The following is a 17,624-nucleotide window of genomic DNA, read 5'->3' on the forward strand; positions in this document are numbered from 1 at the left end:
AAACTATTCGCAGTATTACAGTAATGTTTTGTTTTAAAGGCATATTGTCACAGACCACTGACCTATTTAATGGTCTAATAAAGTATTACCTGAACAAAAATAATTTGATTTGTCCCTAAATGTACTTTATTCAACCATCTTCATAACCACCATACTCCATTTATTAATGACATTTTGTAAAAATAATTGAATTATGGCAATGGTCCATAATTCAAAAACTAAAATTGCCGAGAGGGATGGTGTGGATTTCACTCCATCATGGTTCAGTTAAGGTGATGCGATAGCTAGATTTGGTTTCCAACAATTAATGTAATTTATTTTTATTATCCATTTTCAGAGAAATAAGGTCCTTAAATCTGTGACAGTATGCCTTTAAGCACTAAATCACCCAATTGTGTGGTATGTTAATCAATGTGTGCTATTTTCTCAACAAGTAAATACGAATTTTTTTTATCCCATTATTTGACTGTACTGGTAATAAATATGTGATATGTTACAAAAATTGACTAACAGAAATATGTCCCACGTGTTGGCCGTCTTATGAAATACTTGTTGTATTGTTCTTTATATTCTATCCACATGGGTTACTGTTAGCTGTAGGAAGACAATACTGGACTGTTATAATATTTTTTAATTGTTGTAATTATTGACCAAACATCTTGGTATGTGAGTGTTGTTATATATGGATAAAAAAAATAGCAGCACCTGCATTTTTTATAATTATTATGAGTAATTTACTTAGATTAAATACAAAAGTGTGCAGTCTACTATTATTGTGCTGGTTTTAAGATTTGTACTTAAACATATATATATATATATATATATATATATATATATATATATATATATATATACCGTATATATATATATATAATCTGTCTTTCCAAAATGTTTTCAATTTGTGAAAAAAGGTGCTTCTTTAAACTTAATACATAACTTTGTTTGGTGTTTATTGTTTACGTTATTTTTACAATTTACTACCTAACGGAGCTTTTTTTAAATGGCAGTAAGTAATTCTGAAATAAGCTACTATGACTATGGTGTGTTGTTTGGCTATTAATGTAAACATATCATGTATTATAGGGAATATATGGACATATTCGCTTCATTTACATTTAGATATGTTGATGAAAATAAGTCGTCCCAGAACAGAATTGCAAAGTGCCATTTCAAAATGGTTCTAGTAGTATTACTGCTTGTAATATTGTTGTTCATTTTGTCTGGTAATTTGAGTTATTAATAAAATAGTAAAGAGTACATTAATGAGACTTAAACTTAGAAATAATTGCACATTGTCATGCAAATGTTATACAGTATATTTTATATATATGTATTGGCTTTATTTAACTACCATTTAGAATTGAGTTTTCTCAAAACTTTCTTTGCAGTAGTTTTCTTGTTTGCTTCTTTTCATGGCAGTTTAAACATAATACATAGAGTGTAGGTTTTAAAATCTATGCAAAATACTTTATAAAAAATCAAATAAAGTTACTATTATACTGTATTTGTCATTAAAGGGACATACCCTAGTTTTTAAACACTTAAGGCATATTTTTCACTATTAGAGCCATTTTTGATAACTGAAATAATACTTTACTTAGATTTTATTGTTTAGATTATCCATTTCCATACATTTGAAGTGTTTTCTATCATCCTAGTGTTTTTAATATCACAAAATGCATTTCTCATATTTTTAAAAACGTGCGTGCGTCAGAAGTAACAGTTATCAAGTCAAGTTTTAGTCTATTTTTAGAGGATATTTCACCATTTTGAAAATCACAGTTTCATGTTTCACTCAATTGTAACTTTATTCAAATGTGTTACAGGTTTGTAGATTAACTAAACTTAGTGTTAATTTTCACGGGTTGAAACTAGGGTATGTCCCTTTAAAATACTTCAGTTCATAAGTACTTAGAAAATGCTAGGTTTACAACAATAAGGCTATTTGTATCAATAGTCAGACACGAAAGGGCAACCCTTGCAATTAAGAAATTGTCACCGGCAAAAAAATTGCCTTGGACAAAAATCGAATATAGTCTGCAAAAAAACCAAAGGTGTCTGGGAAAACTAAGAACTCCATGGCATTGCCAGTTGCCATGGGCAACTGCAGGGGTTGTCTGATAAGGGTAACTGTACATGTTAAGTAAGTTTATATATTAATATGTATTATTTAATTACCCAACTTGTGGATACATGTAGACCTTGTGTTGAAATAAAATCTGACAAAACTTTGGTAACCTTGTTGTTTAAAGAAGTTAATGAATTTTTGTTTTGTTTAACGACACATCTAGAGCACATTTATTCATCATCGGCTGTTGGGTGTCAAAACAGATTCAGTTGTTAATTCTAACTTGTAGTCTCAGAAGAAACCCGCTGGATTATTGCGTTAATAGTAAATAATGTTTTATATGCACTTTCCCACAGACAGGACAGCACATACCATGGCCTTTGATATACCAGTTTTGTTGCACTGGTTGGAACAGGGAAAAACTCAGTTGGAGAATGGATCCATGATTCTATCTACAACACAAGCATCTGAAGAGAGTGCCGCTTGATGTGTGGTCAGTTTGGGGTCAGTCCCCATCAGTGGGCCCATTGGGCTATTTGTCGTTCCAGCCAGTGCACCTCGACTGGTATATCAAAGGCTGTGTTGTGTGCTGTCCTGTCTGTGGGATGGTGCATATAAAAAATCCCAGTGCTACTAATGGAAAAATGTAGCGGGTTAAATGTTTGACATCCAATAGCCAATGATTAACAAATCAATGTGCTCTAGTGGTGTCATTAAACAAAACAAACTAACTTTTATATGCACTTTCCCACAGACAGGACAGCACATACCAGTTGTGTTGGGATGGGTGTCCATGATTCGCAAGCATCTTAAGCAAGTGCTCTGCCTGAGCTAGAGCTCGCCCCTAGGAGTTGAAAGTACACCAGCGAAGATATAGTTCATCAGGTTAATCTCGGCTTTCATCGGACGGCTGCTTCTGATGAAAAGCTGGTATATATATATATTTATTACCCATATGGGCTCAAATATACCGAGTAATATTTTTTCGATCTCTGCACAGTGTGCAGATTGCTTCTACAGTCACTGATTGGCTGGCTTTAAAAAGACAAGATTTGATTGGCAATTACATACTGCCGGGACCACTTTTTGTTCATTCATGATTCCATTCATCGGTCAAACTATTACTACGAACTTCAAATATTTTTTTACGATACGAATATTTACGGAATTAAAAATCAAAATATATGTACAAATGTTTAAAAATGTTTTTATTTTATTATTTTGACTGGGGTTTTTTGGAACTATTCTTTGGTGGATACTGTTGGGTGTGCACCGGTAACGGCGCGTATGAATATATTGTTATGGCTGGTAGAGCTTGTTAGTTGTTACAGCAGCGACAACGTAAATATACTTTAAAATCGTTAAAGATTGACAATGGGTAATAAGGAGAATAACCAACTCACTACGAGGAATTACGGATTATCTGTCCCTCGTGAATTAATGCTGTAAAGCATTAATTCACTCGGGACAGATAATCCGTAATTCCTCGTAGCTCGCTAGTTATTCTCTAAATATATATATATGTATATAAAATCTGTATATTAGAAAATCGGGTGAAAAAGTGCGTCATACAAAATACATGCGGTGCATGCCTTAGTGTCGAGTCTTCGGTCATGCGTCAAGTCTCAGTCTGAATAACTGGGCTCTGTATACTCCTCATCAGCGTTACTGCATAAAATGTACCAATTATAAAGAGTGTGTTTTGTTTAACGACACCACTAGAGCACATTGATTTATTAATCATCGGCTATTGGATGTCAAACAAATGACCATTTTGACAGTTATAGAGTGGAAACCCGCTACATTTTTCCATTAGTAGCAAGGGGTCTTTTATATACACCATCCCACAGACAGGATAGCATATACCACGGCCTTTGATATATCATTCGTGGTGCACTGGGTGGGACGAGAAATAGTCCGATGGGCCCACCGACGAGGATCGATCCTAGATCGACCGCGCATCAGGCGTGCGCTTTACCACTGGGCTACGTCCTGCCCGTTACAATAATTATAAATGCCCCACGACGAGTTCTGTTGCGTAGTGTTACGTACATTCGCTGTTTGTGCTACGTTTTGCTACGGAATTCGAGCATGCGTATTTGGAATGTGAAATAGGTCTATTGCCACTAAAATTAGGGTAACAATTTGTGTCAGAAATAGGATAATCAAAGACACATTAGAACTGAACATCGCCCCCTATTTTCTGTAATTTATTTTAATATTGAAGTGTTTGGGACTAACTTTGACATGTCATACCCATTACCATAATAATGGATAGTTGCCACCATCAGTGAACATTTTAGGCCCGTGGGTCAAATATTGTTAACATAGCAACATATTCAAAATTGTAAGTAACACAAATGCGATGCTAATTGCCATCATTGCGCTTATTAGCGTTGCATTTGTTTTAACTTTCGAGTTTGAATTTGTTGCTATTTTAACAATAGTTTTCCTACGGGCCTAACATTTTCACTGAAGGTGGCAAATAGTCATAGATGGGTATGAAAAATGAAAGTTATATTTCCAATATCTTTTAAGTAATGTCATATTCAGTAAGCTTATGTTTTTTGGTGTTGTGTGTAGGGTTTTTTTCTTTTGTTGTTTTTTGTTTTCTTTCTTTTTTCTTTTTTCTTTTTATTTGGGGAGAGGCACCGATGTTATAAAGTATAATGTATTTGCTGACTGAAATGATGCATGTAGGAAGCTCCATGCTCCCCCCACCCACCACCACCTACACACCTCCCACCTTATTCCTGTCCCAATGATTGCATGTAGTTGAAAGTCTTTACATTTCAAAACAAAATATTACCGTGGCCTTTAGAAATAGTTCTTGCGGGACGCCGCCATTTGCAACTGTGATAGATCCTTTTCCACCTCCTTTAGCAAACTGAGCTTCGATGAAATGTCGGGAACTTTTGGTTTTGCAAAGTATGAGGGGGGGGGGGGGGGGGGGGCACTACTTTTTATAAACAAATGAAACACTATACAAATTAAACCCTGAAATGTGTATGCTGTTTTCTAGAGTTAACAAAAGTGAGATTTTCAAGGGGCAACTGCCACCCCCTGCCACCTCATCCCTCACCTCCGGAGGGTACGGCCCTGGTATGCGAGTTTCTAACATTGTGAACCTTTGCACCCACACCCAACCTAACTAGCCCCATCCAGCCATTAATTTTAAAAAATAAAATATTATAGTTTTTTTTAAAGCTTTTTTTTTTCAGTGCCTAAACAACTTGTACGTATTATATTTGAGCATCCATGCTTGTACATAACGAGTCGTTATTCAGCGGAGTACCACGACGTGTATGTCAATGTGTCATACAGCTCGGGCTGTTGAGTATTATAATTACACCTCTCCCGGGGATCTTTATCTACACCTATAGCATGCACACCCGTGCATTTTTTGGTCTACGGGTGCACAGTACATGGGTTGTCACTTTATTTCTTAAAGGGCTATCTCTAAAAGTACGTGCTACAACTTCGACTTATTTGTACTGAAATGCATCGTTTCTAATGCCTTCTTTATTCAGTATTGAAACTTTCTGTTCCGTGTCGTTGAAGTTAAATTTAAAAAAAAAGAAAAAAAAAAGTAAAACATATATTCTTGATTATTATCGGTAATATGTGGGACGTAACGTCCTGCTTCTGTTGACACCCTAATAATGGTTTGCTAAGACCACCCATGTATCTATTACAAATAATTGATAATTGTGTATGATACTTGACAATAAAATTTAAACAAATGATAAAATGTACGATTTTTTTTTTTTAGGCCCAATAACTCATAAATGTTTTATTTTATGATTTTAAAATGTTCGATATTTTTAAATTTATGTTTAGAAGTATAATGGATAGTCTTTTCGAGTAGTGTTCCAAAAAAAAAATAGAAGAAAATTTGCCACCCCCACCCCGCTCCTGCATACGCGCCCGATATTCTCACACAAAAAAAACCCAAATAAATAAATAAAGCAATTAGTATGGAACCTAGAGATGTTCGTCTATGAAACTGAATGGAAGTTGGCACTACAGATGTATAATGCTATCAGCTGCTAGAAGGCCACGAACACCGATGAATTCAAGCTCTGTAGAATGCAGCATTAGGAAAGAAGGAAATGTTTTATTTAACGACGCACTCAACACATTTTATTTACGGTTATATATCGTCGGACATATGGTTAAGGACCACACAGATGTGAAAGAGAAACCCGCTGTCGTCACTTCATGGGCTACTCTCTTCGATTAGCAGCAAGGAATCTTTTTATATGCACCATCCCACAGACAGAATAGTACATATCACGGCCTTTGTTAAACCAGATGTGGAGCACTGACTGGAACGAGAAATAGCCCGATGGGCCCACCGACGGGAATCGATCCTAGATCGATCGCGCATCAGGCGTGCGCTGTACCACTGAGCAACGTCTATGAATGAATGAATGAATGAATGAATGTTTAACGACACCCCAGCACGAAAAATACATCGGCTAATGGGTGTCAAACTATGGTAATGCAAACAAATAAGGTGATGATCAACATCAATATAAAAATTCCAAGATTTAAATAGAAACAGTGTAAAGAACTGTGCAAAAATACAAATATCACAGATAAATACTGACTTTTACTAAAAAAAAATCAATTTGTGCTGTATTGACCATTTTCAAAGAGAATGTTACACCCCTGCAACACGGTGAGGTTACAGCACGCGCAGGGGAAGCTATGTCCAATGCAGCATACGTTTGATCACTGTCATCTAATACAACATATGACCGCCATCTCGTGGTATATTTGCACGTTAAAACCTTACCCTACCTATGTGACCGCCAGTTGAAGGGATGTACTCTTATAGAGTTGCACAACGTTCGCCGACAGTTGACATATACACACTATCCTGAAACTGTTACAATATCACTATCATGGGCTCTACTGGCCTCTGCCACCGGCCTCGGTGGCGTCGTGGTTAGGCCATCGGTCTACAGGCTGGTAGGTACTGGGTTCGGATCCCAGTCGAGGCATGGGATTTTTAATCCAGATACCGACTCCAAATCCTGAGTGAGTGCTCCGCAAGGTTCAGTGGGTAGGTGTAAACTACTTGCACCGACCAGTGATCCATAACTGGTGCAACACAGACCATGGTTTGTGCTATCCTGCCTGTGGGAAGCGCAAATAAAAGATCCCTTGCTGCTAAAGTGGCGACAGCGGGTTTCCTCTCAAAATCTGTGTGGTCCTTAACCATATGTCTGACGCCATATAACCGTAAATAAAATGTGTTGAGTGCGTCGTTAAATAAAACATAAAACTGTTACAATATCACTATCATGGGCTCTACTAGCCTCTGCTTTCCTTGACATCCTTTATTTCTCAGAGTTTACAACTGCCTGTCCATGAGATAGTGAAGCCTCACAGAATACACATACTTCCATCTTTGACAAATTTAGGGTTTCTTTTGAAGAAAAAAAATACTTTTCTTATTATATTTAAAATTAATCTAATAGACAATTTTGTTAGAAATGATGTAGTAAACAATTTTACACTACAATCAGTCTCTGAATAAATGTTACTTATATCAGTTATTTTCACCGATTACTGAATGGCCAAAGTAATTGTAAAGTGTAATTTTTAAAAAAGTAACTGTTTTAAAAGATATATTATCAGTTTTACGAATTGTCATAGAAAGTAGATTGTTATAAAATGTACGTTTCGATGACCTTTGAAAGACGTATACAGTAACAACAGAAATTTTTTAAAAGTACTTTTAAATTTATTTTTTATTTTATTTTTATATTATTCAGCTGCTGGAAATATTAGAAAAAGAAATCATTTTAAATATATTTGAAATATTATGTTTGGCAGCCATTTTGCATTTATGTGAATTAACAAACAGTGTAATGAATACAACAGTGTATATGCTTAGAATAGCTTCATTATCCCTAACTCGTACATAAATAAAGTCCAATATATTTGAAAAATCGTGTAGATGTCAATATATGACAAATTCGCTATTCGAATATACTTTGGCGGCCATATTGGAATTATACGAATGAAAAAATTATTTACTCTGTGATATAGATTCCTCATCTCTAAATAATAAGTAAACAACGTCATGAGTTTGGCAAAATCATATATGTAGGCGTAAAATTGTCCATTTAAAGGCATTTTGGCGGCCATATTGGAATTATGCAAATTAAGGAACCGTGAGATCAAATTAGGAATTTATAAAATATCTTTCCCACCCGTCCAAAACTATTTTTATTCTTAAACAGGTTAAGAATGTTCTGTAGATTCCATAACATTACAAAATTCAATGTGCTGACCGCCATCTTGGATTTATGCAAATTAGACATATTTACCCAGGGAGGATTTTGGTTGATTTTTAGTATGCTTCAACCTTTTAACATAGAGCATCTAATAGTATGTAGCTGCAAGATTTTAGAAACTCGGGAGTTATGCAGGCCACAATTTAATGTCATACACATTATGTCTCCAGCCATAGTCCCATATGCTGATTGGTGCGGCTGTCACACATCTCTTAAAACCATATGAACATTCGTTGTCTACTGTTACATGACCTCATCTTCTACTCGCAAACATATAGGGCCAGTTTCTCGTGCTCGTGCTAAGTAACACCAGGTTATCGTATAACCGTAGGTTAACCCGGGGCTACGTAACACGCCGAAAACCTTAGCCTGTAGCCGTGGACTGGCGGCTTTTCACATGCTTGGGTTCTAGACGTGTTACGAAAACCATGGATTTTGCATGGATTATCTGAAGAGTTAGCGGAGTGCATTTGAAAGTGGGGGACCGGCCTCGGTGGCGTCGTGGTAGGCCATCGGTTTACAGGCTGGTAGGTACTGGGTTCGGATCCCAGTCGAGGCATGGGATTTTTAATCCAGATACCGACTCCAAACCCTGAGTGAGTGCTCCGCAAGGCTCAGTGGGTAGGTGTAAACCACTTGCACCGACCAGTGATCCATAACTGGTTCAACAAAGGCCATGGTTTGTGCTATCCTGCCTGTGGGAAGCGCAAATAAAAGATCCCTTGCTGCTAATCGGAAGAGTAGCCCATGTAGTGGCGACAGCGGGTTTCCTCTCAAAATCTGTGTGGTCCTTGACCATGTGTCTGACGCCATATAACCGTAAATAAAATGTGTTGAGTGTGTCGTTAAATAAAACATTTCTTTCTTTCTTTCTTTCTTTCTTTCTTTGAAAGTGGTGGTCACTGTCAGTACAATTGTCCGGGGTGGTGGTGAAAATTTTAGTCCCCCAAAGGGCCGAAATTGTTAAGAATTTCGGGGACATGTCCCCCACCGACCCCCACCCCCACATAATTATTTTTAATGTTCAAGTGTCCAAATGCGACATTTCCAACCTTCCTAATACAAGAACCATGGAAAGGGGTGGCCCCCGCGGCTCCACTATGTTGTGGTCTCTGGTTTTCTTCGCTTGGAAGGTATATACACCATCGTATCCATTACATGCATGTTACATCTTCACAATGGCTGAAACTGGAGGTGAAAAACTTCTGTGAAGATGACAAACTTCTGTGAAGATGACAAACGTCTATTGATAGATCTGATTAATACAAATATTAAAATAATTGAAAGTAAAAAAAAAAATATGAAAACACATTTAGTGAAACAAAATGTATGGCATGAAATACTTTAAAAATTCAATAGTCAGTCTTCCGTAAAACAAGATCTGGGACAACTGAAAGAACTTTGGAAACGTTTGAAGTGCAAAGCCAAAAAAGATGTATCCCAGCTGAAGAAACATCAGAAAGGGACTGGCGGTAAATCACCTATGGCTGACATTGACATGAGCTATACAATTCAAGGCATGATTCCTGGTGAATTTGTGGAAATGGTTAATCCATTTGATGATGACAGCGCCCTACATACAGAGGAGTCTGCAAATGTACCGTATGTTAAACTATTATAAGTATTAATTAATATCTTATCGTATTATTTCAGATGTCCACTTACGAGATCGATTGAATATAAAGCCGTTGGTCGCGTTAGCCGATACCGTTTTAAAAATTCAACATCATCATACATGTGTAATGGTTTCAAACGGTCCCTGAAAATACGTTCACGCCGCATGGCCCGCCGATATTGGCGTAAAAAATGATTACCGTGCCAAAATTGTTCTATCTCAAGCAAAAAACCCACAGAAAAACCAGCTCGATAGCAGGTTTATCGCGCAGTGCAATTGTAACCTGGTGTTAGCCTGGTGTTATTGAAATCCGGGCACGTGAAACGTGCAATCTAAATAACCCATGGGTTAACCTGAGGTTAACCTGAGGTTTCCATAACCCTCTGATAAACCCGGTACGAGAAACTGGCCCATAGAGTTATTGGCTCTTTCAATATAATCTTGTCTGCACTCCCCTTCGCAGACACATAGAGCTGTACATTCAAGCGCTGCCTTTTTGCACTTGCAGAGTTTCACACAGTCCTTCTTACACTTGCATGCCACTTAACTCAGGGCAGCTTCGGGTAGACTTGTCCAGTGTGGTTCATACTTCCCCTTGTCATTCTTTGTCCAGCCTCACTCGGTAGGTGATGGTAACTCTGGCGCCGGTAGCAAAACCTGACCCCATACATAGCCACCTTGGTAGGCCGCTCTTTAGACATGTTCCTCTAGTGCTGCTTTGGTTGCGGGGATCAGATTGACATTGTTCCTTTTTGCGAACAGTTTCTTTCGTATCTTGTCAATGTCTGTGGATGTACTGGTTCTGTCATACAATAAGATAACAAAGCATTCGATTGTGTGTATAACATCTGTTATATCACGTGGTATAACAACTTCAGTAGTGCCTCTGTGAGTTCTGGTAATATGGTCCATATTGCCCAAGCAGTCACTTTGCCATGAACACGACATTGTGTCGCAGCCAGTCAGAGCGTGGAACATTGGCAGAGCTCTTACTTTCTCTTCACCAATACCAGCTGCAGATATGTGAGCTGCAAGATACCGAAAGTTCTTCCCTGTTCCGAATGCTAGCCACAATTCATCATCCGGCTGCAGCTTTTGGACTACTGATACAGCTAGCACCACGACGTCAGTATCAACAGTACGGATAAGTATCTTGTGGTGGCCATGTCGGGCTGCGTGGTATGCATGTAACATCATGCGACTGTCCGCCTCTTCATGAGTGCATGGGGTGAGCAATTCCAGGTCTGGTAGTGGGGCCTTGCTGAAAACATCATCTCCATCGGTGGTAACAAGCTGCTTGTCCAACAAATCGAACCACTGGAGTAGAGTGTCTGATAAAAATGTGAACAACTCTGTCTTGTTGTTGTCCACTCTCAGGAAGTTCTGCCAGTTTCTCGGTATTGCTGCGGCGGCGGCCACCACACGTCTTCGTATCCCTTTCCCACATTTTGTCATAGCACTGCCTTTCAATGAATCGGTAATGTATCTATCCCAAACGAGGTCCAGGCGTGACACAGTTTCAAACTTTGTGCGGGTATACGGGATGAAATTGTGTTTGGTACTGTCGTCAAATGTTTTGGCTGTAGCTGGACTAAGCAGTTGTACGATGACGGCTCCATCAAGAACAATGCAGGTTGACGAGGGAGCCGTTGGTGCAGCATCAGAAATATCTTCCAAGCAGATGACAAGATCACTCTGAGCCGATTCGAATTCCTCCATTTTCAGAGAGGGACGGTGGACATGCTTGATTTTCATGTTGAAAGAACTCTTGAAAGTGTCCATCTCTTGTTTGGCAACCAATGTATATTCGGGAGGGATGACAGTTGTTGTTTTCCTTTGTCAACAGTTTTAACAGCTGAAGAACCAAACACATTGAGCTTATTTCGATGAAGGGTATCATAAATTGGTTTGGTCCTTTTAACTAGACAGTCTGTGGTGAACGCTTGAAACTGCTCTTGGCCGATCCTCTTTGCATTGCGGACAGTGCCAGTTGCATCAGGGCATGCAATTTCCTTTTTGTCAAGAACAATCAGTTCTGTACTTTCTTCATTAAATGGGTTACCGAGATATTCTATCACGCTGACAAGAGAATGTACATCTTTGGCAAATCTACTTGTCTTCCACAATGATGTTGCCCTTCTTCAAATTCTTCTATCACCCTGGCAACTTCTGGTCCAGCAACCATCCAACAGTAAGGCCGACTGCCCCACCATCCCCTTTGATACTAGCGTCATTTTGCTCATGCGACTGGTTGATTCGGAGCGATGAGAACACCTTCTTCGTCTTCTGTACCGTGAATCGTCCTGCATTGAATTCCCTGGCTATAGCTGGGTGTTTTGTAGGGAGTTCTGCCATGTCCTTCAGGTGAACAGGAATCCATCTTGCACAGTGACTATGATCTAATGCATGAAACCAGGGTGCCAGTTCAGTCCGTGCGTCAAGGTACATCTCGAAAGACGCCTCTCGTAGAGTCGTAAAGAACGCACGAACACAAGTACCAACAGCTCAAGGTCCAACAGGTTGATATGAGACTATATTGGTTGCAAATATTTTAAGGTCACTTTTGCTAGTCTATGGCCCAATTACATTCTTTTGATATATATATATATATATATATATATATATATATATATATATATATATATATATATCGATCTAATATAGCCTGTTATGTCACAAACACCACACATATTTTCTTTGAAACCACTCTTGATACTATTCAGAATAAAATACAGATTTAAATGAACAATTGCATCATTAGAACCTCTAAAATATTCTCAAGGCAAGTATATGTTCTGTGTTACCCATCTATAGTCACTGTTACAGAGGAGACCGGCCTCGGTGGCGTCGTGGTTAGGTCTACAGGCTGGTAGGTACTGGGTTCGGATCCCAGTCGAGGCATGGGATTTTTAATCCAGATACCGACTCCAAACTCTGAGTGAGTGCTCCGCAAGGCTCAATGGGTAGGTGTAAACCACTTGCACCGACCAGTGATCCATAACTGGTTCAACAAATGCCATGGTTTGTGCTATCCTGCCTGTGGAAAGCACAAATAAAAGATCCCTTGCTGCTAATCGGAAAGAGTAGCCCATGTAGTGGCGACAGCAGGTTTCCTCTCAAAATCTGTGTGGTCCTTAACCATATGTCTGACGACATATAACCGTAAATAAAATGTGTCGTTAAATAAAACATTTCTTTCTTTATATATATTAGTCATCTTAATGGGGTTTCATCTGTAAATTACATTATTTATCATTCCTAAAGATATATTGAACTTTATGAGTGATTTCAAATGCAAAACCATGTTAAAATTATTAATATTTAAGCAGGTTTGAAAAATGGCTGCCACAACTAACAAAGGCAACAATCGGGATGGCTCAATACCCAGATTTTTTTCTACATATAATTGTCTACAAGTATATCAAATTTGGTGCTTTTATCACAAAATGCACAATTGCTATGCCGCTGTACTATAAAAATTAATTGTGAACAAACAAATTCTATTGCAATTTGTTTTGGGCCCAACCCTAATTTTGACTAGACTACATCGTATACGGTATCCCGACAAGACCCCTCCCCATTCACACACACACACACACACACACACACACACACACACACACGGTATTTTAAATACATTCTTGTTACCGTCCGCTTGCTATATGAATATACATGTATATACACAATGTGTGTGTGTGTGTGTGTGTGTGTGTGTGTGTGCTCTAATATTGAATACTACTAAAGTATATTAGGTATGTATGTCTCTTGCATGAACAGGCCACAAAAGGTAATGACGCAATCAACGCATGAGTGATCAGTTATATTTAGTAGCCATTGTAAGCTACCCGACAGTTATGTTCTCACTCCCCAGTACGCACTCTACAGTCTGCCGAGGTCCGTCCGTGGATGTCTAAAAAATATTTTTTTACATATTTTGAGGCAAAAAAACGTGTAGTGTAGTGTAGTGTTGTATATATTATAGTGTAGTATTTGTATATTGTAGTGTAGTATAGATCATATTGTAGCGTACTATTGGTGTAGTGTAGTATTATTATACTGTAGTGTATTGTGGTGTACTGTAGTGTAATAAAGTATAGTATGGTGTAGTATGTATATACAGAATTTCACATACGTTGTTTTTGCTTCCTATTTATTGCACGAGTTTATTTTGAGCAAGAATTACATATGTATTTGTTGATTCAGATGTTTGTTCATGTAATTAATGCATATTTATGTTACTGTTACTGCAGATAAATGTATATTATATTGTTATTTTTGCTCTGCCCATATTCGGGTGTTATGCAAATAAATTATTCTTATTCTTATTCTTATATACCACGAGACCGTGTAGCGGTCGAGTGGTATGTTCTTTCGCAAAATAAACGAGTGCAATAAATAGGAAGCGAAAACAACGTATGTGAAGTTCTGTATTTATTACATACCTTCTTTTATGTTTTATGTCACGGGGATTCTATAATTCCCGTAACTGAATAGAACACGATTATGAAAATATCTCTCCTAACTGTATATCTATTAGATCTCTCTGTAACAGGCTGTTAAACCCTAGTATGGCTCGTCTCTAGGTATGATCAGAGATACGATCTTATATAAAGTATATATTATTATAGCACGTTTAGCTCACTAGAAACACAACAAAACACAATACACTTTGGAATCTGTATTATCCTACGCTGACAAATGTACAGCCGTAGTAGTTAATTAATAACAGCAATAATAACAACCCAGAACTGATCACTTAATTAGTTAATTTCTAGGTGTCTAGTTACACAATATGCGAATCACTTCACCGTTACACCACACCCACACGTGTGATAATTGAGAAACGCTTCCAGGAGAAGTTAATTAATAAAGGAATTACAACACCATTCATAACTGGTTAATTCTTAATTAACCTTTACTACTCGTTCAGTAACGTGTAATAATTTAGGAACGCTTCCAGGGGAACTTAATTAATAAAGGAATTACAGCTCTATTCCTAACGGGTTAATTTTTAATTAACCCTAACTACTCATTCAGTAACCTTGTGACACAGAATTAATACTGGTACCTATCACAATAAAGACAATAACCTACAGTTTACCTAGGTCGTCTAGGATGACTGGCTAAGCTTTATATTACCAAATACTCGTATAATGTTAGAACAAAAAGTCTACGATTTACTTCGTCAGATGACCGAAGACACTGTCTAAAGAATATTGGTATAATACAGTATTAAAATATTTAAAGTCACATCAATCACATCAAGGTTATACACAGAGCAGAAATGATATTTACCAAAGTCCAAACGGACTAACGTTCCCAGGAAGCTTCCTTTTCCGTTTCTCCTCGATATCTCTAAAAACTAGCTATTTATTATAAATCAGAATTCGCCTGGGGGTACAAGGCGGTACCTCCCCCTATCATCTGATATTCCAACTCTACTAGAGTCGGTATATTTCTCTCTGATCGTCAGTCTGGCTGTCGCCAACCGCGAGCAATCTCCTGGCCATAAACAGCACTACCGGAGAAATTACGTAACTACTAGCCACATGGCCTCCGCACCTGGCTGGGTGTGTATTAGGCGTACCGATCGAGGACCGTCGCGCAGAAGTATTACGTAACAAGTTGCCCATCTGGGCTTAAGTGCAATGAAACTGCACACGGCCCTCTAACACAATTAAAATCGCCACAGGCGAAACAAATTTAAGAGCATGTACCGTCACATTTTACAAAAACGGTTTTTAATTTAACGTCATAACAACACTTTGTTAAATCTATGATCAAAACTCTTTTAACGTCAAGAATCATACTCTGCGGCAGCCTTGTGTAATGTTTCAATTACGATATGACGTCATTTGTAAATCATATATGACGTAAGTAAATAAAAGGCACTAACTGCAGTAAAAAGAAAAAGGCAATTCCCCATTTAAAAGTTCCGATTCAGATTGCACATATGTGCGATACAGAATAAATTTATGACAAGGTTTCAAAAGGCCTTTATCACTATAGTACGATTGAATAAGTATGTAATAAAGTATGGTATGGTATGTTGTGTTGTGTTGTTGTGTTCTGTTGTATTCTGGTATGGTATGGTATTAGTACACTGTAATGTAGTATAGTATCAGTATAGCATGGCATGGCACAGCATAGTATTAGTATAGTATAGTATTGTATGGTATGTCAAGGCGTGGTGTAGTGTGGTGTGGCATGGCATGGCATGCTATTCGATGCTGTGCTGTGCTGTGCTGTGCTGTCCTGTACTGTGCTGTCCTGTCCTGTGCTGTGCTACGATACGCTACGGTACGCTACGGTACGATACGATACGGTATGGCATTGTATAGTATAGGAGATTACAGTATAGTATATACCAGTATATAGATATTATTATACGAGCGTGTGTGTTGTACTGATTTTACGAAACGAGTGTCAGGATTATTGTATTACCTTAGCGATAATATAATATTTTGGATACTGTGGATAATAAAGAAATTATTACACTCGTGTGTGAATTGTACTTATTTTACGAAACTCAGGATCCATGTATTACCCGAGCGAGACACTCGTTTCGTAAAATCAGTAGGACACACAAGCTCGTATATAACAATCTCTATATATTATATTCAATATTATACGACATTACACCACATTACATGTTACACTTCGTCTAGTTTGCACTTGTCCTAAAACCACGCCACTGCACAACTCGGTCATGTGGAACCGAGCAATGAACTTTGTAGTCTCTATAGAAACTGATGATCGCAAGTCGAATGAATAAATAAATCACAGCCGTCTGATCTCAGTATTGCATATCCTTTGTAAAGGAATAACAGTGATAGTCCGATCTGTTCCTCGCAACAAGCCAATACTTAGCGTACGTCATTATAACGGCTACGACATGGCTGCTGGAAAGCTGTTCAGAAATGTCTTGGGAAAAGGAGCAAATCTACTTAAAAGCAAAAGTAAGTAAAGACTAATTAATAAAATATTTTAATTTGATATTCTTATATCACTATATGGATTTTTTTATTTTATTAGTGTAACAAAAATTGCAGTTGCCAAGCATGGAAATAATTTACATCTTGCAATGACTCCTTATTCTATTTTACTCGTTCCAGCCAGTGCACCGCGACTGGCACATCAAAGGCCGTGGTGGTGTGTACTACCCTGTATGTGGGATGGTGCATATAAAAGATCCATTGCTGCTAATGCCTACCTCACCGTGGTGCAGGGGTGTAACATTCTCTTTGAGAATGGCCAATACAGCACAAATCCCCTTGTTTTCTTCCAGATAAAATTGAAATTTTGAGTAAAAGTCAGTATCTATCTGTGATATTTGTATTTTTGCACAGTTTTTTTACACTGTGTTTTTATTTAAATCTTGAATTTTTATATTGATGTTGATCATCACTTTATTTGTTTGCATTACCATAGTTTGGCACCCAATAGCCGATGTATTTTTCGTCCTGGGGTGTCGTTAAACATTCATTTATTCATTCATTCATTCATTCATTCAGATCGTTTTTGCCCTAATATGAAGATGTGCTCCAGCATTCGGGGAGGAGGAGCAATAGACCCCATGACCCTCTGACCCCCTGTTTTCGTAACCTTTTCTCTAAACCAAACAAGGTAC

General features: G+C 37.9%; 1 protein-coding gene across 1 annotated transcript in view; it reads left to right on the forward strand.

Annotated features, from left to right (window-relative positions):
* Positions 1–16,802: 16,802 nt before the first annotated feature.
* Positions 16,803–17,624, forward strand: part of LOC121378370 (4-aminobutyrate aminotransferase, mitochondrial-like) — a 47,680-nt gene continuing 46,858 nt past the window's right edge. Inside the window, exon 1 of the mRNA XM_041506510.1 lies at positions 16,803–16,953. Within this exon, the coding sequence (XP_041362444.1) occupies positions 16,890–16,953 (64 nt within the window). The 5' untranslated portion in view covers positions 16,803–16,889. The remainder of the gene's footprint in view (positions 16,954–17,624) is intronic.

The sequence above is a fragment of the Gigantopelta aegis genome, chromosome 8 (assembly GCF_016097555.1).
Source record: "Gigantopelta aegis isolate Gae_Host chromosome 8, Gae_host_genome, whole genome shotgun sequence".
Lineage (NCBI taxonomy): Eukaryota > Metazoa > Mollusca > Gastropoda > Neomphalida > Peltospiridae > Gigantopelta > Gigantopelta aegis.